At 43.4% G+C, this 25,716-nt stretch overlaps 2 protein-coding genes across 3 annotated transcripts in view; one reads left to right on the top strand and one right to left on the bottom strand.

The window, feature by feature from the left end:
- The window catches only part of LOC143774867 (uncharacterized), a 93,099-nt gene extending 72,379 nt beyond the window's left edge, over window positions 1–20,720 (top strand). The window contains exons 6-9 of the mRNA XM_077262638.1: window positions 7,831–8,003; window positions 14,385–14,455; window positions 17,274–17,369; window positions 20,014–20,720. Of these exons, the coding sequence (XP_077118753.1) occupies window positions 7,831–8,003; window positions 14,385–14,455; window positions 17,274–17,369; window positions 20,014–20,138 (465 nt within the window). The 3' untranslated portion in view covers window positions 20,139–20,720. The remainder of the gene's footprint in view (window positions 1–7,830; window positions 8,004–14,384; window positions 14,456–17,273; window positions 17,370–20,013) is intronic.
- LOXL2 (lysyl oxidase like 2) overlaps window positions 20,682–25,716 on the bottom strand; it is a 66,657-nt gene continuing 61,622 nt past the window's right edge. The window contains exons 14-15 of one of the 2 annotated variants that reach the window (XM_077262821.1): window positions 21,997–22,108; window positions 20,682–21,898 (exon numbers count right to left, since the gene is read on the bottom strand). In XM_077262821.1, the coding sequence (XP_077118936.1) occupies window positions 21,819–21,898; window positions 21,997–22,108 (192 nt within the window). In that variant the 3' untranslated portion in view covers window positions 20,682–21,818. The remainder of the gene's footprint in view (window positions 21,899–21,996; window positions 22,109–25,716) is intronic. The other variant, XM_077262823.1, reaches the window with a different exon arrangement.

Consider the following 25,716-nt stretch of genomic DNA (forward strand, 5'->3'; position numbering starts at 1 on the left):
TGCACAGCTTTTTTTCCCCATAGACTAACATTATACTGTACATCACAGTGCGGATCTGCAGCGTTTCTGCGTGGAAAAAAAACGCTGCGGATCCGCACTAAATCCGCATCTTGTGCACAGAGCCTAAGGCAGCACACACTAGTGATCAGACACCCATGGAGCCTCTAGACATGGTATCGGGTATATAACTAAAGGTAAAGTTTGAGGCTGATTTCTTAGATAACGTGCACTCCCAACTACGTACGGTGTTTAAATGAATAAGCAGGACACTGCCTTTTTAGATGTTGGCCCTTATTCACATGACTGAATATTACATTCTGTTACTATCACATATCTCGGCCCAACTGCAAGTCCCCTGACCTGACCCCCTCATGGATAATACTGTTTGTTCAGGATGTCAGCCATAATAAAGGTATTTTTGGAGTAAGGTTTACAGTGGGTACGGAAAGTATTCAGACCTCTTTAAATTTTTCACTGTTTCATTGCAGTCATTTGGTAAATTCAAAAAAGTTCATTTTTTCAAATGCAAATTTTAATAAAAAAGAAACTGAAATATCGCATGGACATAAGTATTCAGTCCCTTTGCTCAGACACTCATATTTAAGTCACACTGTCCATTTCCTTGTGATCCTCCTTGAGATGGTTCTACTCCTTCATTGGAGGCCAGGTGTGTTTAATTAAACTGATAGGACTTGATTTGGAAAGTCACACACCTGTCTATATAAGATCTCACAGCTCACAGTGCATGTCAGACCAAATGAGAATCATGAGGTCAAAGGAACTGGCCAAGGAGCTCAGAGACAGAATTGTGGCAAGGCACACATCTGGCCAAGGTTACAACAGAATTTCTGCAGTACTCAAGGTTCCTAAGAACACCGTGGACTGCATAATCCTTAAATGGAAGAAGTTTGGGACCACAGAAGTCTTCCTAGACCTGGCCGTCCAGCCAAACTGAGCAATCGTGGGAGAAAAGCCTTGGTGAGAGAGGTAAAGAAGAACCCTAAGATCACTGTGGCTGAGCTCCACAGATGCAGTAGGGAGATGGAGAAAGTTCCACAAGGTCAACTATCACTGCAGCCCTCCACCAGTTATGGCAGAGTGGCCCAATGGAAGCCTCTCCTCAGTGCAAAACATATGAAAGCCGCAGAGTTTGCTAAAAAAAACACATGAAGGACTCCCAGACTATGAGAAATAAGATTGTCTGGTCTGATGAGACAAATATAGACCTTTTTGGTGATTAATTCTAAGCGGTATGTGTGGAGAAAACCAGGCACTGCTCATCACCTGCCCAATACAATCCCAACAGTGAAACATGGTGGTGGCAGCATCATGCTATGGGGGTGTTTTTCAGCTGCAGGGACAGGACGACTGGTTTTCATTGAAGGAAACATGAATGCGGCCAAATACAGAGATATCCTGGATGAAAACCTCTCCCAGAGAGCTCTGGACCACAGACTTGGCCGAAGGTTCACCTTCCAATAAGACAATGATCCTAAGCACACAGCTAAAATAACAAAGGAGTGGCTTCAGAACAACTCTGTGACCATTCCTGACTGACCAAGCCAGAGCCCTCACCTAAACCCAGTTTATTATTTTTATTATCATGGCGGCATTTATTCCATGGTGCTTTACATGTGAGGAGGGGTCTACATAGTAAAAACAAGTACAATAATCTTAAGCCCCGAGGGTGGTTTGCACGTTAATGACTGGGCCAATTTTTACAATTCTGACCACTGTCCCTTTATGAGGTTATAACTCTGGAACGCTTCAATGGATCCTGATGATTCTGACACTGTTTTCTCGAGACATATTGTACTTCATGGTAGTGGTAAAATTTATTTGATATTACCTGCGTTTTTGTGAAGAAGAAGAAAAAACGGAAATTTGGCGAAAATTTTGAAAATTTCACAATTTTCCAACTTTTAATTATTATGTCACACAAAATACTTTAATAAGTAACATTTCCCACATGTCTACTTTACATCAGCACAATTTTGGAACCAACTTTTTTTTGTTAGGGAGTTATAAGGGTTAAAAGTTGACCAGCAATTTCTCATTTTTACAACACCATTTTTTAGGGACCACATCACATTTGAAGTCATTTTGAGGGGTCTACATGATAGAAAATAACCAAGTGTGACACCATTCTAAAAACTGCACCCTTCAAGGTGCTCAAAACCGCATTCAAGAAGTTTATTAACCCTTCAGGTGTTTCACAGGAATTTTGGGAATGTTTAAAAAAAAAAAATGAAATTTTTAACTTTTTTTCACAAAAAATTTAATTCAGCTCCAATTTGTTTTATTTTACCAAGGGTAACAGGAGAAAATGGACCCTAAAAGTTGTTGTACAATTTGTAATGAGTACGCCGATACCCCATATGTTGGGGTAAACCACTGTTTGGGCGCATGGCAGAGCTCGGAAGGGAAGGAGCGCCATTTGACTTTTTAATGCAAAATTGATTGGAATTGAGATGGGATGCCATGTTGTGTTTGGAGAGCCCCTGATGTGCCTAAACATTGAAACCCCCCACAAGTGACACCATTTTGGAAAGTAGACCCCCTAAGGAACTTATCTAGATGTGTGGTGAGCACTTTGACCAACCAAGTGCTTCACAGAAGTTTATAATGCAGAGTCGTAAAAATAAAAAATCATATTTTTTCACAAAAATGATCTTTTCGCCCCCAGCTTTGTATTTTCCAAAGGGTAACAGGAGAAATTGGACCCCAAAAGTTGTTGTCCAATTTGTTCTGAGTACACTGATACCCCATATGTGGGGGGAACCACCATTTGGGCGCATGGCAGAGCTCCGAAGGGAAGGAGCGCCATTTGGAATGCAGACTTGGATGGATTGGTCTGCAGGCGTCACATTGTGTTTGCAGAGCCCCTAATGTACTTAAACAGTAGAAACCCCCCACAAGTGACCCCATATTGGAATCTAGACCCCCCAAGGAACTCATCTAGATGTGTTGTGAGAACTTTGAACCCCCAAGTGTTTCACTACAGTTTATAACGCAGAGCCGTGAAAATAAAAAATAATTTTTTTCCCACACAAATGTTTTTTAGCCCCCCCCCCCCCCCCCCCAGTTTTTCTTTCCCAAGGGTAACAAGAGAAATTGGACCCCTAAAGTTGTTGTCCAATTTGTCCTGAGTACGCTGATACCCCATAAGTTGGGGTAAACCCCTGTTTGGGCACTCGGGAGAGCTCGGAAGGGAAGGAGCACTGTTTTACTTTTTCAATGCAGAATAGGCTGGAATTGAGATCGGACGCCATGTCGCGTTTGGAGAGCCCTGTTGTGCCTAAACAGTGGAAACCCCCCAATTATAACTGAAACCCTAACCCTGACACACCCCTAATCCCAACCATAACCCTAACCACACCCCTAATCCCAACTGTAAATGTAATCCAAACCCTAACTTTAGCCCTAACCCTAATGGGAAAATGGAAATAAATACATTTTTTACATTTTATTATTTTTCCCTAACTAAGGGGGTGATGAAGGGGGGTTTGATTTACTTTTATAGCGGGTTTTCTAGCGGATTTTTATGTTTGGCAGCCGTCACACACTAAAAGACGCTTTTTATTGCAAAAAATAGTTTTTGCGTCTCCACATTTTGAGAGCTATAATTTTTCCATATTTTGGTCCACAGAGTCATGCGAGGTCTTGTTTTTTGCAGGACGAGTTGCTGTTTTTATTGGTAACATTTTCGGGCACGTGACATTTTTTGATCGCTTTTTATTCCAATTTTTGTGAGGCAGAATGACCAAAAACCATCTATTTGTAAATTTCTTTTGGGGGGGTTGGGGGCGTTTATACCGTTCCACGTCTGGTATAATTGATAAAGCAGTTTTATTCTTCGGGTCAGAACGATTACAGCAATACCTCATTTATATCTTATTTTATGTTTTGGCGCATTTATACGATAAAAAAAACTTTTATAGAAAAAAAAATTATTTTTGCATCGCTTTATTCTGAGGACTGTAACTTTTATTTATTTTTTGCTGATGATGCTGTATGGCGGCTCGTTTTTTGCAGGACAAGATGACGTTTTCAGCGGTACCATGGTTATTTATAGTCGTCTTTTTGATCGCGCGTTATTCCACTTTTTGTTCGGTGGTATGATGATAAAGCGTTTTTTGCCTCTTTTTTTTTTTTCTTTTTTTTTTTTACGGCGGTTACTGAAGGGGTTAACTAGTGAGAGTTTTATAGGTCGGGTCGTTACGGACGGTGCAATACTAAATATGTGTAATTTTTTAGATAAATTTATGGGAACATTTTTATTTATTTTTTTTCATATCTAAATATATGTGTTTTTTTTTAACTTTATACCGTTGTCCCGGGGGGCATCACACTATAGGGTCAGATCGCTGATCTGACACTTTGCACAGCACTGTGTCAGATCAGCGATCTGACAAGTAGGGCTGCAGGCTTACCAGCGCCTGCTTTGAGCAGGCGCTGGTAAGCCGCCTCCCTGCAGAACCCGGAAGTAGCCCCACGGCCATTTTGGATCCGGGAACTGCAGGGAGGTGACGCTCGGTACAAGGTGAGCACATCGCCTTGTACCGAGGGTCTCAGGGAAGCACGCAGGGAGCCCCCTCCATGCGCGATGCTTCCCTATGCCCCCGAAACGCTGCGATCATGTTTGATCGCAGTGTTTCGGGGGTTAATGTGCCGGGGGGGTCTGTAACCGCTCCTGGCACATACTGCCGGATGTCAGCTGCGATAGTCATATGACGCACTATCCCGTCACTGGGAATTAAGTCACAGGTCACCTCGACGGGATAGTATGTCATATGGGATTAAGGGGTTAAACAATACAAGTCACGATTGGTACAGGCGGAGAGAGGACCCTGCCTGCGAGGGCTCACAATCTATACAAATTGAGCATCTCTGCAGAGACCTGAAAATGGCTGTCCACCAATGTTCACCATCCAACCTGACGGAACTGGAGATGATCTGCAAGGAAGAATGGCAGAGGATCCCCAAATCCAGGTGTGAAAAACTTGTTGCATCATTCCCAAGAAGACTCATGGCTGTACTAGCTCAAAAGGTGCTTCTACTCAATACTGAGCAAAGGGGCTGAATAATTATGACCATGTGATATTTCAGTTTTTCTTTTTTAATAAATTTGCAAAAATTTCTAAATTTCTTTTTTTTTTCAGTCAAGATGGGGTGCAGAGTGTACATTAATGAGAAAAAAATGAACTTTTTTGAATTTGCCAAATGGCTGCAATGAAAGAGTGAAAAATTTAAAGGGGTCTGAATACTTTCCGTACCCACTGTATATTAATAATTATAATAATTTTTATTTATATAGCGCCAACATATTCCGCAGCACTTTACAATTAAGCGGGGCCATATACAGACAAATTCAGTACAAGTTAAGACAATTTAAACAGTGACATTAGGAGTGAGGTCCCTGCTCACAAGCTTACAATCTACAAGGAAATGGGGGGACACAATAGGTGAAAAGTGCTCGTTATTTCAGGCCTGGCAATTATAATAAATAGGGATTTTCATAAAAAGCTGCATGATCCGGTCATCAGCCCGTGTGTTTAAGTGCAATAGTCAAGTATCAAGTGCAGTTATGTGCATGGAGGGTGTGGAGACAGATGAATAGTAGGGTGCAGATTCAGAATAATATTTGGAAGGAGGGAACAGGGCAAAGTTAGTTTACTGAGTAGTTGATGTGGTAGGCTTGTTTGAAGAGATGGGTTTTTAAAGCGCTCTTGAATAGGTCGGGGCTAGGTATCAGTCTGATCGTCTGGGAAAGTGCATTCCAGAGAGTTGGCGCAGCACGAGAGAAGTCTTGGAGACGGAGGTGCGAGGTTCGGATTACGGGGGATGTTAGTCTTAGGTCATTTGTAGAGCGGAGGGCACGTGTAGGGCGATAGACAGAGATGAGAGAGGAGATACAAGGCGGTGCAGAACTGTGGAGGGCTTTGTGAGTGAGAGAGATGAGTTTATACTGGACCCTGTAGCGAATGGGTAGCCAGTGTAATGACTGGCACAAGATGGAGGCATCGGTGAAGCGGTTAGGCAGAAATATGACCCTGGCTGCCGCATTCAAGATGGATTGGAGAGGAGAAATTTATTATTATTATTATACAAATATCACTTACAGTAAACAAAACTCACAATGACAGAATGGTACAGAGGGAAGAGGACCCTGCCCTTGCGGGCTTACATTCTACAGGATTATGGGGAAGGAGACAGTAGGTCGGGGGTTGCAGTAGCTCCGATGGTGTTGAGGTGGCCGTGTGGTCTTTACAGGCTGTAAGCTTCTTTGAAGAGATGGGCTTTCAGGTTTCTTTTGAAGGATCCAAAAGTAGTGGATAACCGGACGTGTTGGGGCACAGAATTCCAGAGGATGGGGGATATTCGGGTGAAGTCTTGGAGTTGATCGGGTGAGGAGCGAATAAGCGTGGAGGAGAGAAGGAGGTCTTGGGAGGACTGGAGATTACGTGAGGGAAGATATTGAGAGATTAGTGTGGAAATATATGGAGGAGAAAGGTTATGGATGGCTTTGTAGGTCAGTGTTAGTAGTTTAAACTGGATACGCTGAGAAATTGGGAGCCAGTGAAGGGATTTACAAAGAGGGGAAGCAGGAGTGTAGCGAGGAGAGAGATTAATTAGTCGGGCAGCAGAGTTAAGGACAGACTGGAGGGGTGCGAGAGTGTTAGAAGGTAGGCCACAGAGGAGGATGTTGCAATAGTCGAGGTGGGAGAGGATTAGGGCATGCACAAGCATTTTGGTAGTGTGAGGGCTGAGGAAAGGACGGATTCTGGAAATATTTTTGAGCTGGAGGCAACAGGAGGTGGCGAGAGCTTGGATGTTTGGTAAGAGGGAGACCGATCAGAAGAGAGTTGCAGTAGTCCAGACGAGAATGAATAAGAGCGACAGTAAGCGTCTTAGCAGTTTCAAAGGTGAGAAAAGGTCGGATTCTGGAGATGTTTTTAAGATGCAGGTGACAGGAGCGAGTGAGTGATCGGATATAGGGAGTAAAGGAAAGTTCGGTGTCGAATGTGACCCCAAGACAGCGGACATGCTGCTTGGGAGTTATGGTTGAACCCTCCAGGGTAATTTTGATGTTGGGAAGAGAGAGGTTAGTAGAAGGGAGAAACACAAGAAGTTCCGTTTTGGAGAGGTTCAGTTTCAGGTAGAGGGAGGACATGATGTTAGAGACAGCAGACAGACAATCCTTGGTATTTCAAGCATACTCAAAAAATCCTATCAACCCTGCTAGGGCTTATTTTGGGGGGAAACACTGGAGAATAGCTTTTTCAAAAATCTTCAATCTATGGTACTTTCCTTTTTTTTTTTTTTTTTTTTGGAAATGCCATAGACTTTGACTGCAGATTTTAAGTCACGGGTAAAAGGGTAAACTCTGTGGTGCATCTTCCCGCCTGTTGCGGACTCTGCTAATAAGTTTTAAAAATGTATTTTCCTTAATAGAATTTTACAAGTAAGTTACATTTAGGTGCTCCTTGGGGAATGCGGCGTCCGCTATAGCTATCAAACATCTGAATGTGTTTTAATTGTTGTAACCAGTCTGACAAGCAAGTCCCTGACTACAAATGTCCAGGGTATTGGTGACCGAGGGAAATATTGTGGTTTTGGGCTCCTCTCTGAGCCCCTCAGCACTAAAAATAAATCGCTCCAGTAACATAGGATTTTGTAAAGCGCACACGCTTTATAATACCGCGACAATGTAGGTTAGATGGTGCCACCCAGTGCTGACTATGAAGAAGTTCAGGAGGATATTCATATGTATGCCTCTTAATCTTTGTTTTGTTTGTTTGTTTGTTTTTTTGCCTTTGCTTCCACTAGATACATGCTAACGTTTGTGAGAAGGACGTCTATATACAACCTCTTCAGGGAGATTTTTCAGAATTTTCCGAAGTTCAAGTGGATCGTGGGAAATATGGACACATTATTGAAGTATATAGTTTCTCCCCTGAGCTCAGTGCTGAGGATCTCATGGAGCACTTTAAGGAATACAGGTAATGTTGTTGATCAGGATTTTATTTTTCTTGATAATGACATGGATAGCTTTCTTTAGCAACCAGTACAGTAAAAGTATGGTAATGAACTTCATAGTAGAGAAAAAGATGGATAGCACTCACCGATCCTTAAAATTCCATTCTTTATTCAATAATGATTAAAATGTCATGGCCGGGAGAGTGAGGACAGGAGTGTGCAGTAGCAGGTGCTGACGACGGTCGTTTCGCGCTATTACAGCGCTTCTACGCACTTTTGACCATGACCGTATTAGACTGTGTGGGGGAACACCCCTTTGACAAGGAGTAGTAAAATCCACTTGTTAATCTAACATTAGAGTTGTAGCAAGTCCATTTGCAGGACCCGATCCATTGGCCACATCAATAATCTGTGTCCGCTGACTGGGAGTCCAGAGAACCCCCTCTTATCTGACGGCATCCCGGCTCCTCTTATGATTAGCTGGCCTGACACGATGTCACATGTTGGTCACACTGCAACGATAACGTAGCACCAGGGGCCGGCTAATCAAGAGGAGCTGGGAGGTAGGAGTTGGGTCTTGGGGCTCAGTCAGTTGCCACAGGTCACTGACATGGCTGATGGACTGCGTCTTGCGAATGGATTCACACCAGCTTAAATTAATATATGTCCAGGGACAATGGCACCACTTAAAGTGCTAAGAAAAGATGATTCCCATTTGTTTCATGGGTAATGGAAGCATTTACTAGAACAAGCACTTTCCCATTCCCCCATGAAAGGATCTCCTGAGAGAGGGGATCTGCCCAAAAAGGACTGGAAACCTACTAAATAAAAGGGTGGTATCTGTACCCCCACATCAGTTGGGTTCCCTGTCCAAGGGGGACCTTAGGTGGGACATAAGAATGGTACTAGAAACAAAGAGAAGAGACTTATCCAGGTTTGGCTGGTTACTGGGGGAATGCTTTCCTGTAGCATCGGCGAGTCCTGGAAGCTGTACCGCCGGTCCAAGAGATTGGTGCAGGTGTGTGGACGCGTGTAGGCGGAGACCTCTTTTTCCAATGTCTGCCGGCCGCCTAGTCGTTCCAGACTGCATATGCTGGGCGTTCTTGATTGTTGTGCCCTGATGTCAAGCACGCCTGAGACTCAGGTCACCCTGGTGTGTGCGTGTGCAAGGTGCGCCGCTCGCTGACTAGTGGATTTCAAAGCTGAGCTCCCCGATGAAGATTGCGCCTGAATATATGTAAGCGGCCACAAAAAATAGGGTCTGCCCATGATTGGGCGCCCTGAGGTCGAGCATTCTGGAGAGGTCTGACCCAGAAATATGAAGAAACCCCTTCCAGGAGGGTCCGGAGGAGGTGGTGCTGGAGGAGTTGGTGTGGCTGGTCTCTCATTTCTACTGAGGTCTGACCGCCAGACAGCAGGTTTGCTCCGACTCGTATTCGGTTGGTAATATGGAGGATCAACCGCAACGACTGCGTCCGAGTGGACGCAGCATCCACAAATGACAGAAGCGGCAGTAAGATCAGCCAGAAGAACAGAGCAGGTTGTGAATCCACTGCCCCAGGGGAGAAAAATCATGTTATTTGATCCAGCCTCCTATTCCAGTACCTTAGACTGAACGTCAGAATGGTGAGAGATCTGCGTAAAAGTTCACAATGTTAAATGGGTATTTTTTTGTGTGTGCTTAATTACTAGGAAAGGCCTAAAGTGTAGCTCCAAACTCCAAAATAAGGAGTACGCGCTATGAAGGAATAAGTTACCTGGTTCACACCAGAAAAGTCTGTCCAGATTGAATACAGGAAACCATCTATGAAGAATCCCCCAACTTCACCATGGATTTAAAATCTTTAATCAGGGCAGATATTAAGGATTCCATTAAGACGCTTTTCAGAAGGAAAGTGATAGAAGGAAGAAAAGGTCCGGGCGACTTCTGACTGATTTCAGATGAAGCTATAAGATCCGAAGACAAAAGTGGATCAGATGATTCTTCGTCATCCTCTGATAGTGATGGGGTGGGTAGGCGTGTTCCCATAGAAGACATGGATAAGTTAGTTAAAGCAGTGAGAGCGCAACCATGGGTGTCTTAGATACTAAAACCCCCAGATCGATTTCAAGATATCATGTTCATCAGATTAGAGCAGAAGACACACGTTTCCCATTAATGAGAAGATTCAGATTCTCCTTAATAGGGAATGGGGAAAAAAACAGAAAAGTCCATTACCCTCATACTCTAAAAGAAGATACCCCTTTGATGAAGAGGAATCTGCCATATGGAATAAAATCCCTAAAATAGATGTAGCCAAATTGTCCAGAAAATGTACTCCCTTTGAGGATATGGGCTTACTAAAGGACCCCCTGGGTAGGAAGGTGATGGATATTTGAAGCTGAACTGTGAGTCTTCGGCGGGTGCAGTAAAGCCAGCGCAAATGCCATTTGTATGGCCAAAACTATGATCTTGTTGCAGCAACTAAGGGGTCAAATTTAAAGATAATGTCTCCAGAGAAAAGTGTCTGGCTAATCTCCCGTTGATGAGACTGGCGACCATGTCAGCAAGCCTCTCCAATGCTGCCCATAGAACACTATGGCTTTAAAAGCTGGCCGCGAGACGTTCAGTCCAAAACCAAGCTGTGTTCAATCCCATGCGATGCGGAATTTCTCTTTGGATAAACTCTGGATTATATCTTAGACAAGGCGGAGGATAAAATGAAAGTATTTCCTGCCATGTCTATCCCAGAATATAGGAGGTCCTTTCGGGGGAAGTGGAAGGGTAAAAGTGCGAATAATAAAGGTTTCATGTTTGGAAGCCCACACATCAGGGCCAAGAAAATCGTCCCAAGTGACGCGTTTTCCCCAGGTAGGAGTTTCCCTCTTCCTGCCTGCTTGAGAGAAAACTTCATCCAGTGCCTGATCCTTGGGTACTGGAACCTAGAAGCAGGCTTGAGACTGAAATTCAGGAGTGGTCCTCTGCAAACCTTCAGAGTACCATCGTTCAGAAGTTCTTGCGAGGAGCAGTTATCCCTGAAAGCGAAGGTTCTGAGCTTAGTGCAGAAGCAGGTCCTCACAGACGTGCTAGAGGAAGAACAAGGCAGGGGATTTTATTCCCTCTTTTTGATCAAGAAACCAGATGACACCTTCAGAACTATAGTGAATCTGAAGGGGTTAAACAAATTTCCCTTCAAGGTGGAGTCTATAAAATCTGCTATAAAGATGCTATTTCCAGCTTGCTACATGTGTGTGCTAGAACTTAAGGATGCTTATTACCATGTTCCAATCTATGCGAAAGATCAGGAATGTCTGAGTGGCCTTACCAGTTCAGAGCACTACTGTTCGGGCTGCCCATTGCTTCGTGGGTTTTTATGAAAATCATAGTGGAAGTGACTGCGCATCTTCGGGAACAAGATACACTAATAGTTCCATACTTTGACAATTTCCTGGTAGTGGGCAGGTCGAAAGAACACTGCAACTGTCTGCTTGTAAGAGTCAGGGCTGTCCTGGAAAAGTTAGGTTGTCTTCTAAACCTAAAAAAAGTCCTAAACTGGAGCCATTGAGAGTTCAATCTTTTTAGGTTTTATTTTGGCCTCTGTGAATCAGACCTGTTTCCTACCAGAAGAAAAGATAGGCAAGGTATTGGCCTTAGTAACAGCAGCTAGGGACTTTGTCTTCATGCACTCCAGTGGGCTCAATTACATTCCAGACAACTCCCATCAGGACTTGCTGGTAGGCAAGAAAAGGCCACTCAGTAGATGCTTTTCAGATTCCCTGGGACTTTGACCGGTCCTATGCTTTTCCTCCGTTAAAGATTATTCCAATAGTTCTGAGGAAGGTCAGGGAGGAACAGGCTAGAGTAATTCTAATAGCCCTGTTCTGGCTCGAGACCCTGGCTTTCATGGATAAGAATAATGTCCTTATCCGATCCATGGATCCTGCCAGAAATCCCAGATCTGCTCAGTCCGGGTCCAGTTTTCCATCGACAAAACAGGCCTTCATTTGACGGCCTGGGATTTGAAAGGGCGCTATTGACTCAGAGACTTTATCCTGAATTTATCTACTTTGCTGTAAAGCAGAAAACTAGTGACTACTGAAGAGGGATGTATGTATTTATTGCTAGAGTAGTGAAATACCAATTCATGCCATAAAATGTAAGTCAGCAAGGACAGGGTCTTCTCCCCTCTGTACCAGTTTGTCGTAAATTTGTTCACTGTAAACGATATCTATAACTGTACGTAACCCCTTTCTCATGTACAGCACCATGGAATTAATGGTGCTATATAAATAAAGAATATTAGGTTTGAAACTGGGCCTTTCTAGAGGAATTGCACTACCGTTCTAAAGTTTAGGGTCACTTAGAAATTTCCTTATTTTTGAAAGAAAAGCACAGTTTTTTCCAATGAAGCTAACATTAAATGAATCAGAAATATACTCTATACATTGTTAATGTGGTAAATGACTATTCTAGCTGCAAACGTCTGGTTTGTAATGCAATATCTTCTTAGGTGTATAGAGGCCCATTTCCAACAACCATCACTCCAGTGTTCTTATGGTACTTTGTGTTTGCTAACTGTGTAAGAAGGCTAATGGATGGTTAGAATACCCTTGACAACCCTTGTGCAAGTTGGTTAGCACAGCTGAAAACAGTTTGGCTGATTAGAGAAGCTATATATTGACTGTATGGTACGCAAAAAGTGTCCATCAAGCCAACCAACTTGTGGGAGAGGCTTCTGGAAGCATGGGGTGAAATTTCTCCAGATAACCTCAGCAAATTAACTGCTAGAATGCCAAAGGTCTGCAACGCTGTAATTGCTGCAAAGGGAGCATTCTGTAACGAAAGCAAACCTTGAAGGATAACATGATGTGAAATAAAATAAAAAATTTCAACCTTGTCAATATCTGGACTAGATTTTTAATTCATTTGGCAACTCATTTGATAAAAGTATGAGTTTTCATGGAAACCACAATTTTCTGGGTGATCCTAAACTTTTTTGAATATTTGAGTATATCTACGAGCACTCTTTAAAGTCCAGATTTTGGCCCTAGGGGCATTGTACAACTATAATTTAACTATAACTAGATTGGCGCTTTTGATGGGTCCAGACCAATCCCGAGTCCGATGATGCCTTTCTGGGATTTGAACTTAGTTCTAGTAGGTTTAACTGAACCCCCTTGTGAACCATTGGATAGATTGTCAGCCAAGGTTTTCAGCCATCAGTTAACCATCTGTTTCCACAGAATTTTGAAGATGGGGTTGTTTTTAAGACCAGACCGAAAGTGGTCGCAAAGTTTCATAGATGCCAGATTATTCATCCATCCTTTTTTATGATCTTAAAAAACTACACATGCTAGATGTTAGTCCAGCTCTAGTAGAATACTTAGCAGTGACAATTCAGTGGAGGAAAAGTTGGTCCATGTTTCCTTTTCAGGGATCTAGTAAAGGCCTCGGTCACAGGGGGTACCCTAGCTACACCGATTAGGGAAGCCATTAGGTTAGTCTAATCTAATGTGTGAGTTACAGAGAACTTTCTACAAAAGTGTCACAATTAGTAAGGGTAAAGCCCTTTTATCTAGCTAGAGCAGTTCACTCAATTGCCTGTTAAGGCTATGTTCACACTTTGCGTTTTTTGCTGCGGATCCGCAGCGTTTTTGACGCTGCGGATCCGCAGCAGTTTTCCATGCAGGGTACAGTACAATGTTACCCTATGGAAAACAAAAACCGCTGTGCCCACATTGCAGAAAATCCTGGAAAAAAACGCGCGGAATTGCTGCGGAAAAAAAGGAGCATGTCACTTCTTTCTGGGGATTCCGCTGCGGTTTTCAACATGCACCAATAGGAAAGTGCTGTTGAAAAACCGCAGAGGAATCCGCAGAAGAAACCACAGGAAAATCTGCAGTGAAAACCGCAGCGGTTTTGCACTGCGGTTTTTCCAAATCCGCAGTTGAAAAATCCGCAGCAAAAAAAGCAAAGTGTGAACAAGCCCTTAGAGTCGATGCAGAATTGTCTGTGACTGGCCACATGAGCGATGGTTCAGCGAAACGTTCATGCATTCTTCAAAAACAAGTGCAGCGGTAGAGCGGAGAGAGAATGCAACACTAAGGAGTAAGGCTGGGACAGAAGTATGGCCTGCTGGAATGGCGGGATATTGCCAGCAATAATGATCTGTACTACTGAACCCGGGATATTTAGGACTAGCTTTTGCATTTTATAGAAAGGCTGCAAGTTTATTTCTTTTTTTTTTTCGAGATTTATGAAACTGTGATTTTATGCAGTAAGCAGTTTAATGGCCGTCAGATAATTTCTAGGAATCTTATTGCACAATTTGTTCCTATCATCAATCCTTGTTAATGCCATTAAATGAGGGCTTTTATGGAAAGCAGCCAGTGTTATATATTTTTTTTTTTTTCCTGCTTTGCAGAGACAAAGGCTTCTGCTTGGAGTTTGTTGATGACGCTCATGCCCTGGGAATATTTTCTAGCCCTGAGGAAGGTGAGTTGTCATTTTGACGTGAATGCTGAGGAATGAGGGAGCCCAGCAGTGCCCAGAGGCGCATTACCTGGCACTCTTATGGATATTGTGTCACTCACAATGTTGGGGTTTTTCTGTTCTGCAAATTTTATCCATAGACGGGCCACTGCTTAGCGATAGGTGGTCAGTCGTGGATGTCAATAGCAGTGTGTATGATAAGCTGAAATTATATGGTGGGAGATGAAACTGCCTGTGAGAAGCCCACACTAAAGCCTCATTCAGATGTCCAATTTTTGCATACAAGTGCTATGTGTTTTTCACAGATGGAACTTATTTTTCCCTTTTTTTTTTTTTTTTTTTTTTTTTTTCCTTTCCTCTTAGATCAAGTGGTCAGACACAAGTCAGTGGGTCCGTGAAAAAAATCTTAGCACACTCTGACATCTCAGAGCGGTCCGATTTTCACGGACTGTCAGAATGCAGAATTTTTTTTTTATTTTTTTTTTGTTTCTCACTGAACGAAAATAATCTGATGTTCGTATCACACTCTGATCAAACTCTCATCAGAATAATCAGTCCGATTTCCCTCCTCCCCGCGTATGATAAAATCCAACATGTGAATGAGGCCTAAGGCTAGGTTCACATTGCGTTAGGGCAATCCGTTACTTAGCGGCACTAACGCAATGTACCGGATCTGTTAAACCCCCCCCCCCCTTAGACTTACATTATCCTAACACATGTCAAAATCGGCATGCGTCAGCGATGATGCGTTACTTTGTGATGCACCCTCAAATGCGTTTTCGGGTATGTTAGGTCTAACGCACAGCGAATGGATGCGTTTGCTGTGCATAGACCTCTATTGCTAACGTTAGCGCCATTGTAGCAAAAAAGCGATCATTTTTGTATAGGGGTGTCAGGAAAAGATGGCTGGCTGCTTGTTAACGTACATCTGGCCACCTTACAGTGCTGAACAGAGGCCACAATGGGTGAGATGAGGAAGGCTGCAGAAAGTGCGGTCTCTTTTCTAGATGAAGTCTTCAAAACCTGGTTCCTATATCTTCTACTGGTAACTGGTATGGATTCGCTGGGTGCAATCCACCCCACAAATCCATGGCGTTTCCTCGACATCTAGACGTAACCTAAAGGTGTGGATTCTTGTTGGGCAGAGTCTAAGCTGCCAGACAGTCTGCACCTACAGGCTCCTGAGATGTAAATCTGGTGCCGTGGGTAGAGCTTGACCTCAGTCTCGTAATATGGGCGCACTTCAGATCAAGTCTGTAATGGGTTTATTATGTACATTGTTCCCTAATTTGGGAAGTGTGTACCGTACATATGTTCTCCATTATAGGGAATGGGGTGAGGGCTAGGAGTATATACTCGGCCATGTTTCTTCTGTTGTCCGTTCTTGGTATTTATGGGAAACCCCAGTAACTGCCTGTCTGTATGACTGATATGTAGGAACAGATGGCACAGCAGTTAAGTTTTAATGTTTGTGGTGTTTTTTTCTTTAATAGTAGACTTAATAACCAGTTTCTATTCCTGCACTTGATGTGAAATAATAGGACAGAGAAAAGCTGGCCACCTGCGGGCTTATCCATATGCTGGTGTAAGCACCAGATCCACGATCCTGAGCTGGGGTCATACAGACGGATGTCCAAATTGTGGTCTTCGTGTTTGGGTGGTTACATTGCAATCCCATTAGATTCAGCTATCAAGTATGAAAAGTTTTCATCAATGTTGTAAATTACATCTAGTTGATTTCTTAAGTAAATCAAGGCCATGTGTATTCCTGCACCCATACAGCGCCCAGCAGGATGCCCAGCTACCATAAAGGGCAGCCATTCTTGCACCATCTTGAATGGTTGTTTGGACTCGGATTGGTGTTGCATATTTTCAGAAGCATTTATGGCTTATATTGTTTAGGGTTTCTTCTAGACACCCCACTTATGTGTCAATGGAGTCCTCTTCTTTCTGGGAGAGTTAATTTTCATTCTCTTTCCCAGGAAGCGTTGTCTGAAAGACTTTTTTACAATAGAAGAGTTTTTGGTACCATAAATTGTTCAGCCATTAAACGCATATTCCAAGAATGAAAAGATATATCCCCAGTCTAGTCTGCCTGTGTCCACTGGAGAAAACCCATTGCGGCACTGTTATTTCCAGCAGTTCCATAGTCAATAGATGGAGTGGAGGTTGGACATATGCACCGCTGCTCCGTGCAGGATCGGGTCTGAATCCGGGCTCACTCACAAGTGAATAAATGGGACTAGTGCAATACGATAAAGTGGATTACACTCGGCTCTTAATCTATGGGGCAGTGCACATCTGTGAATATTTTCTCATGCAGATTCGGCACGTGAAAACAATCGCAGCATGCTGCGAGAATTGGTTCGCATTGGTCCATACAAGTCTATGGGTGCATGTGAACCATCACATTGTACTCGGATGTCACCTGAGTGCAGTGCGATTCCCGCGGACACCGGCAGCAGAGGAGATGGAGAAATTACGGTACTTTCTCCGTCTCCTCCACAGCTGTGCTGCCATTCTCTCCACTGAGAGGATCGGAGCACAGAGCAGAGATGGAACCGAGGGCTATTAGCATATTGCATACCATGTTATACGCTAATGTGACCCAGACCTTACCAGGGTTCCCTAGCGATCAGTAAGTAGTCCCCTAAGCTATGTTTATTCTTCAAATATCATTTTAGTAATATATCACGAAAATGGTAATTATGGCCTTGCTTAGGAGCTATTTTATCATATTTTTTTTTTTTTTTTTTGCTTTTTTAGTGTTAATCTTGCTCCTGCATGCAATTCTACATGTAACATTTGCCTTCTGTTCCAGCCTTTGCCGCCTCCTGCCAGAAGCACCCAGCTATGAAATTCCGCCCTCTGTCTCAAGGCAGCCGCCAGTCCAAGTACCGGGCTTATGAAAGAGTAGGTGAGGAAAAGAGTATATCCTAAAATGTTTCCACAACCTCTCGTCACTCACAAAAACTTTTGAAAAGTCGCAAAAATTTTTAACACCAAATTGAAGAATCAAGGCCTATATACTCAGGGGAGCAAAAACTGGCCACTTCCGACCTGGTAACAAGTCCCCTTTGCTTTATAATAGAGTATAAAGTTTACTTGTTGTTATGATTTGTTTTCTGGAATACCTGTATAATTATTTGGGGCCTGATTTTTGCTTCCTGGACTTGGTGTGTGATTGTATTACAAAGTGTGTAACCAGAAGAGACCGGAGTAATCCTCCTCCACCTTTAATCGGTACAGTAAGCTAATAATTCCCAGCATGGACACAGTTTGGGGCATCAGTGTTATAGTCGCATATGTTACTACTTAGGTTTTGGCCGTTTGCCGCTTTTCTTATCTACGATGAATGCATGAAAACGTTACCGTGAACAGCACCACATGTCAATGTTCTGCAGATGCCTGAAATAGTACCTCCTCTGCGAGTGATGTGGCGCTTCAAGATTTTATGCCTTTTGGGAAATGCTCATGGTACTTCGCATGTCAAAAAACATCTACTTTTACTGAAGTTTAGTATGTGGATGACAGCTGAAACGTTTCCTTAGGGAGCAGTCAGATGGACGAGGATCACAACGCAAAGCTCGGACTTTGCCGTAGGTTCTCCAATCCCAACCATGACCATGTATTTCTATGCAGCGGTCACGAGCTGTCGGCCAGTCCTAACATTGCCATGTAATCCCTGCCTGAGTTATATTTCTGAATAACTTTTTTTTTTTTTTAATACGGCTCTTCCTATTGAATTTTTTTTTTTCTGGCTGGGCTTCATGACTTGGTTTCTTCAGACAACTTTTGCTTAGAGAAGCCTGTATAGGTTTGGGCTATTGCCCATCATCGTGAATCCCCATCTTCCTGAGGAGAACCATGTAGTTATCAGTACAGTTGAGCGAATTTTTCAAAGTTCAGTTCCGATTACGATCGGTGGCGAATATTTTTGCAATATTCGCCGAACTACATTAGAGTCTATGGGAGTAGAAATGACCGAATATGTTCCGAATCGATCATCAAACATGAATTAGGCGCGAATAGTGTAGCAATATGCCACGAATATGGCAAATTCATATTCAGCGACCATCGCTCCCTGAAATCCCGTGAAGAATGGGTTAAGTAAAGTGCAATAAGAATTAGTGATGATGTGTTGGATGTAGTAATTAATTCCTTCCTGCCCAGACTACTTCTGGCCGGCATGCACAGCTCCTAAATGCTTCTGACTAAATGATTCAGTATGTGCTCCGCTCTTGTTGTAGGTGAGCTCTGTCCCAGGCAGATTCCCATTCATTCTGTGGATAAATTAACAAGTCATGGCCAATCCATTCACTTTTTTTTTCTTTTTAACATCTTAGAAAAGCTGGGTGAAAACTCCTCTCTAGATCTGATAAGAGGACTGGGACGTGGTGGCACTGGTGGAAATGCCCTTGAAGTCACACTGATTCCACATCTTTCAGATGCTGAATCACTGGAAGTTTTTATAGTAACGTCATCACACGCATGAATTAAATCCGTGTCTGATACATGACTTTCTGCTGTCTGCCTATTGCCTTTTTCAGAAAATCCCATACTAATTGCATTAAATTAAAAAAAAAAATTGCTATATGTTTAGTCTCCTTAAACAGAGCTGAGGATCGCCAAGATTCTTCTCTAAAAGATCAACAAACTCTTATATGTAAGAATGAAGCTCCTGGTGGAGAAGACGAAAAAGTCGTCCTGCTCCGCATTATCTTTGCTGGGGAAACTCTTATGGGTCAGCCCTCAGCTGCAAACTGTGTGTATTTTACGCAGTGGTTTTCCTGCCAACACATCAGTATTTGCAGCAGATCTTTCTGCTATGAATCCTGAACATGTGCACGCACCCTACAAGTGGATCTGTCGCCAGACTTCACAATGCAAACTGTATGCATTAGTAAATGGTTTACAGCTGATGAGGTTGGTGCACTTACTTTCTTTGATTCTCATCTCTGTGGCTTAATCCTTTTATGAAAGTTTACAAACGGTCTACCTACCCAGCCTAAATTACAGTTCCTCAGTGTCCCTCCTCCCTGCTGAGATCTTCCACTGCTCAGTACAAGCCAGTTAGGCGAAGGCTTAATACATTGGACTCTCGCTCAATAGCTGGACTCCTAAGATGCCAATCCAAAAGGGGTTGTCTCATCTTGTCTCCCGGAGCGCACCGTACCTGCGGAAGCTTCAGAGCAGCGCTTACAAGCTGTATTAGGCAAGAAGCGCAGCGCTTACAAGTTCTTTATAAGACTGGACACCACTGTGGTCGGTAACCTAGGCAACATGCAGTAAACAATTTTATAAATTAACAATAATAAGAAAGGTGCTTGTTTTTACAAGAACTTTGCAATTTTATCAGTTTTTGACAAGACAACCTCTTTACTGTCAGCCAATCTGACATGGATTTTCAAAGTAAGTGCCTCTGCCTCATCAGGTCTACGATTTATTTTATGAAGTATGTGGCTTGTGTTTTGAATTCTGGTGACTGGTCTACATTTATGGAAATGTCTTATTACAGAGTGCCTCCTCTTATGTGTATCCATGGTGTTCCTCTCTTGCAGCGTTCATGCAGCCTCGTAAGGAAAGACCAAGAACTGACACAACTGTGGCAAGAAGAATGGTGTACCAAGCGCTGGCAATGCCAAAAATGTCGGCAGAATTTGTGCTAGAGGAAGGCCAAACCTAGCCGGCTGAGGACCTGCATGTGCTAGCCACATGTGCACTGCTGGCTCATCTAGGTCGCCTTGTGGTGGGTGATTTCTGCAGAGAGGGGCGTCTCTTCTCCAGCTGCACAGAGAATGTTGTGGGTGTTTTTGGGGTTTTTTTTTTTTTTTTTGGTATTTGGGTGAGGTTAGTTCCAGAGAACAGATTTTGGGGTTCTTACTTTTTAAGGTGCTAATATTATTTTGCTTCGACCTCAGTTTTTTTTCTACTTGGGACAGAATACCTCCCAGAATGGCATGGATGCTCTAGGGGGTCTAGCCACTAAATTGCCCCACTGCTTTTTGATACCTAGGGGGCAACATGTTTGTTTGTTTTTGTTCTAGCCCAACCAGATGTTTAAAGACAAGTTGTTGTTTGTTTTTGATTAAGCAGATGAGTCCATTATCCCATAAATCTGTGTCAGAAGCCGGCAGCCGGGGGGGGGGGGGGGGGGGGGGGTGGGGGTGTTGGGGGGGGGGTCTAGTCTTCCATTCCAGATGCCTTAAAGCAGCAATACCTCAATGTTCACTTGTTTTAAATGTTTAATAAAACCAGTTGCAATGCAAAACCATGTCGCGGCCATATTGTCTGGTAACCTACAGCGTGTGACGGTAATAACTCCTCCTGGTTATCGGGTTTTGTTGTTGTTTTATAAATGTCCATCCTCGTCTGTTGGAAATAATACACATATTCACAACCAAGTTTATTTCCCCCTTCATCAGTGCCGGGGAAAGCAACATGGCATCCTGATTCCTGCTATAGCGACTCAGTGATTGAAGCATGCTGATGGGTTATTAAGTGATGAAAAGCAAGAGTAAATAATAAGTTATTATTTATTCCTAGACATACACAGAAAGGATAGTATATATTTGAGTGGACACTGTGCTCTTTTTTTAAATGATGGCAGCTGGTAGTGTTGAGAGGGAGAAGGTTGGTCATTTTCTGGCCCATGTGAGTACAGTACAGACACTGACGTCTAGCTCTACAGGTCACTGCTACAACATAGGCACAGGTCTGGCAATGAAGGACTTGTAACCATGATCTGGAAATCGGCAAAGTGCTGGGAGACCCATTGGTAGAGTTTATAGCACCGTAAGTACCAAGTGGGAGCCCATGAAGTGTGGATGTAATGGTCCCAGTAAGGAGAGCGAGAGAGATCCTGATGGTCCATGTTTCACGCCGTCATGGCTGCTGACTAGTACCACACTGCAGTGCAGAGACTTTGCTGGCCTTGCAGCAAAGAAGATAAATCCAGCAGACGGTAAATCTGCTGCTACAGTACTTGTCTGTCACATTCTCAGGCCCTAGATCAAGTGGAATTTCCTGTAATGTCTTTCTGGAAGAATTGTGGTAGTCCTGCACCCAGCGTACTGGCCTGGAGATCCTATGACTATGTGACATGTATACATCGTATATCTGTATAGTGACACACAGGGGATCGGAGTGACGTCAGGAAAAGTTGGTTCACACCGGTGATCGATCTGGGTTACCTCTGTTTGTACCAGGGAATGTAAAATTAGCCAAAATTTGCCACGTGCCTCACACTTTGCAGGTGCCACAAGCTGCAGACCTCCCACCCCCCCAAAAGGCCCATCTGGAAGGCATGAGCATGTATTCCTCTTCTCTCCTGGATGTAGAAGACATGACTGCATCTGTGTCATTCCTACCGGGCCGACAGCTGATTGTTTATGAGCCCACTAAATTGGTCAAACTTCTCTTCTGTCTCTGTGCTGTAAGAGCCACCTGAAAGAAAAGACAGACCGGTCCGTAAATGTGTCCATGTAATGTATGGAGGCACACCAGGGCATGGCTGCCAGCCGGCGACCGATACGGGCACCTACCTATATGACAGTTGTACATCCAGACACGCTGGCCATCATATCTACATCGACACTTCATCACGTTGTTGGTGTAGTCGGATTCTGCAACTTCCTGATTCGGATTAATTATTACCTGCAATAAAAATAGGCAACATTCAGGTCTTTGTAAATGGCACATGACCGCTGTAGAGCACTATATGGCGCTGCGTTCCCAATCTGATTGACTTGGAATTTTATTTAGGCAGATGATTGGAGGATGAAGGTTTTCTTTTTCGTTTATTCCCCCCCCCACCCCACCCCCATGAGTTTTTGTTGAAAAAATAATTTCCCCCACCCATTATGTGTGAAATCTGCAACAAAGATGCTGAAAGAATTGACATGCTCAAGTCAAAAATAAGTATCGTATGCAGGAGCCTTCAGCCTCCACTTTGCTGGTAACCCGAAACCCTTCAGATATTGTGATCAAAGAAAAAAAAAATGCAATAAATCTGCAGTGTGTGCACAAGCCCAAGGGCGAGCCTTTAGCATAAACCCTCCTTTAGTCCAACATTTCTGTGCAGGTCTGGTACAGTCAATTACAAAGCCTTATAGTGAAGGGAAACTGATGAGACCTTTTGCTTTTACTGGGACAATTTCCACTTTTAGGCTAAGTTTAGACAAATGCTGAACTTTGCGGACAAGTCGCATACACAAATTGCGGCCATGACTGGCTGTGTGCGCTCATCTGAATGGCGGACAGATATAGGAGCTTCCTACTTGGTACGTGCACCAGTCTGGTCCATGAGTCAGGTCACATTAGCAGTTTAGCATGCTTCAGTTTTGTTTTCCTGCATGGACATAAGGTTCATATGCAATTTTCCACATGTACAGGGGCATCCCCTTGTCCACGGGAGGTCTAGTGTGTACTTGGGCCAAAAATAAAATGTTTGAATGTACCCTTTTATTTGGGCCATGGAAAGGAACTTGCTGTCATTCATGATCTGTATATGGATTGTACTGCCCAGAAAGACGACAACAGGCCTCTTGACACCACGGCTTCTGTTAATGTTGATGATTATGGCTTATCGTTCTATATTTCTGCCATCAGATGTAATCCAATCCCTTAGATGGTGGTTAAATCCAAAGAATATCTCAGACGGGGTTCCTTGGGTGGTGGTTCCCTCAAACATAGTAACCACAGATGCTAGTCCATTTGGCTGGGGCGCACACTTTACGGACGAAGTAGTCCAAGGTCGGTGGTCTAGAGTAGAGGCTAATGTCTCTTCTAATGTGAAGGAGTTGAAGGCGATATATCATGCCATGTTTAACTTTCTTCCGCAGCTACAAGGCTGTCCTACAAGGATAGTCAGACAACACAACCTCAGTAGCTTACATAAACCATCAAGGAGGTACGCGGTCAAACACCCTCATGGCCATAACAGCAGATATTATGATTGTAGCTGAGAAACATCTCTTATCTCTGTCAGCAGTACATGTCAGGGGCATAGACAACACACGAGCAGATTTTCTCAGCCGCCACACCCTGCATCAGTGGGAGTGGGCACTCAACAGACGGATCTTCAGGATGATAACTGCCAGATGGAGAGTGCCTCAAATAGACTTATTTGCAACAAGACAAAACCGGCAACTCAAAACATTTGCATCGTTGTACAGGCAGGACAATCCAGACATATTCGATGCCCTGCAGATACCATGGGCATTCCATCTGGCCTAGTCTTTCCTCCGTGGAATCTTCTTCCAATAGTATTCAGGAAGATAAGAGAGGAAGGGGCAAGGGTACTTTTAATAGCTCCGTTTTGGCCCAAGAGGCCATGGTTTTCGTGGCTAAAAGCAATGTCAGTGTCCGACACTTGCATTCTTCCAGAAACCAGAGATCTCACTCAAGGCCCCTTTTTCCACCCTCAAGTCAAAGGCCTGAACCTGACGGCATGGAATTTGAGAGGCAATTATTAAAACTTAGAGGTTTCTCTGAAGGGTTAATTAATACCCTCTTAAAAAGTAGGAAGCCATCCACAACAAAGATCTACACTAAAGTGTGGAAGAAACTTTTACAGTTTCATACTTCAGATATAGCTACTGAAGTTCCTATATATCCCATATTAGAGTTCCTACAAAAAGGACATGAATTGGGCCTCTCGGTAAACACCTTAAAAGTTCAAATTTCAGCTATAGGGGCCCTTTATAATCATGATGTTGCAGGTAATAGATGGGTATCTCATTTATATCTGCTTGCCAGCGTTCAGACCCTGTCCATGTACCTCAGGTCCCTCCATGGGATTTAAATTTAGTTTTGGATGCGTTAACAGAGAGCCCGTTTTGAGCCTCTACCTTTAGCCTCAATAAAACTTGTCACTTTAAAAACTATATTATTAGTGGCTTTAGTTTCCGCTAGGAGAGTGAGTGATCTTCAAACCTTATCAATTGATCCTCTTTTTTTGACAATATTTCCTGACAGGATAGTCTTAAAAATAGACCCAAAGTGGATACTAAATTTCATAGGTCACAAGAAATCTTCCTGCCTAAATTTCATGAAAGTCCTTTGACAACAGAGGAAGATAGACTTCATACCCTGGATGTAAAGAGAGCTGTTCTGGCCTACTTGGATAGGACTAAGGCCTGGAGGCAGAGCAGGGCTCTTTGTGTAATTTCAGGGAAATAAGAAGGGGACCAAGGTCACGAAAAATACGTTGTCTCTCTGGATTAGAGATGACATAATGTTTGCCTATAAAGCCAGAGGAAGAGATCCACCAGATAATGTGGGAGCACACTCCGCAAGGGCCATATCTGCTTCCTGGGCCGAAAGGGCGGACGTTCCAATAGATCTCATATGTAAGGCCGCAACCTGGTCATTGCCTTCTACCTTTTTATAGGCACTATAGACTAGACCTGTCATCTTCATCTGATTTAGCTTTTGGAGTATCAGTTCTTCACACGGTGGTCCCACCCAGGTGATTGTCTCTAAATCTCTCAGTGGGTGCTGTTGTGGCAAAGAGAAAAAAATGGATTACTTACCAGTAATGCTCTTTTATAGAGCCCACGACCGCACCCACTCACATCCCTTCCTTATTATAGTGGCACGTGGTAGTTCCGTGGTGGAAGGTCAATTATATATGGTAAACTGTACGTGAATGTAAGATTGTAGATATGTATATAATTTTATGGAGCATATTAACTAAAACCTGGTGGAGGTTCCTCCTTTTTCTCTGTAATACAACTGACGAGCAAGGAGGGGGCCGCCCCTTTTATCTCTCTGTAGGTTTCCTGTTCCTAGGGGCGGATCCACTCTCTGTGGGTGCTGTTGTGGGCTCTATAAAAGAGCATTACCGGTAAGTAATCCGGTTTTTCCCGTCTTTCCCATCTGGCCCAGACCGACATGACAACTTCTTCCAGCCACAACGGCTGCAGAGAATACAACAAAGACACGTTTCACTTTTCACATTCCAGCCCCATCACCATCTATTCCCAACCTGCACAAAACAAACTCCTCATCCTGCTGATACCCCAATACTGAGACGCTGCTGCCGTATGTGTCCCTATTACTGCACCTATTGTGTGGTTCTCTGTGCCTTCTAAATTCTAAAGTAACCCTCTATAATATAGTAATGCCGGGTGCAAGTACCCTAGAAAACAGTGCCGATATTTTGCCCCTTAGAAAGTAATATTGCCCTGTGTACCCCTTTAATAGTCACAGTAACCTGAGTTCCCCTATAACAATAAGTGCCTACTTTACATTTAATAATG

The sequence above is a fragment of the Ranitomeya variabilis genome, chromosome 5, assembly GCF_051348905.1.
Source record: "Ranitomeya variabilis isolate aRanVar5 chromosome 5, aRanVar5.hap1, whole genome shotgun sequence".
In the NCBI taxonomy this organism is placed as follows: domain Eukaryota; kingdom Metazoa; phylum Chordata; class Amphibia; order Anura; family Dendrobatidae; genus Ranitomeya; species Ranitomeya variabilis.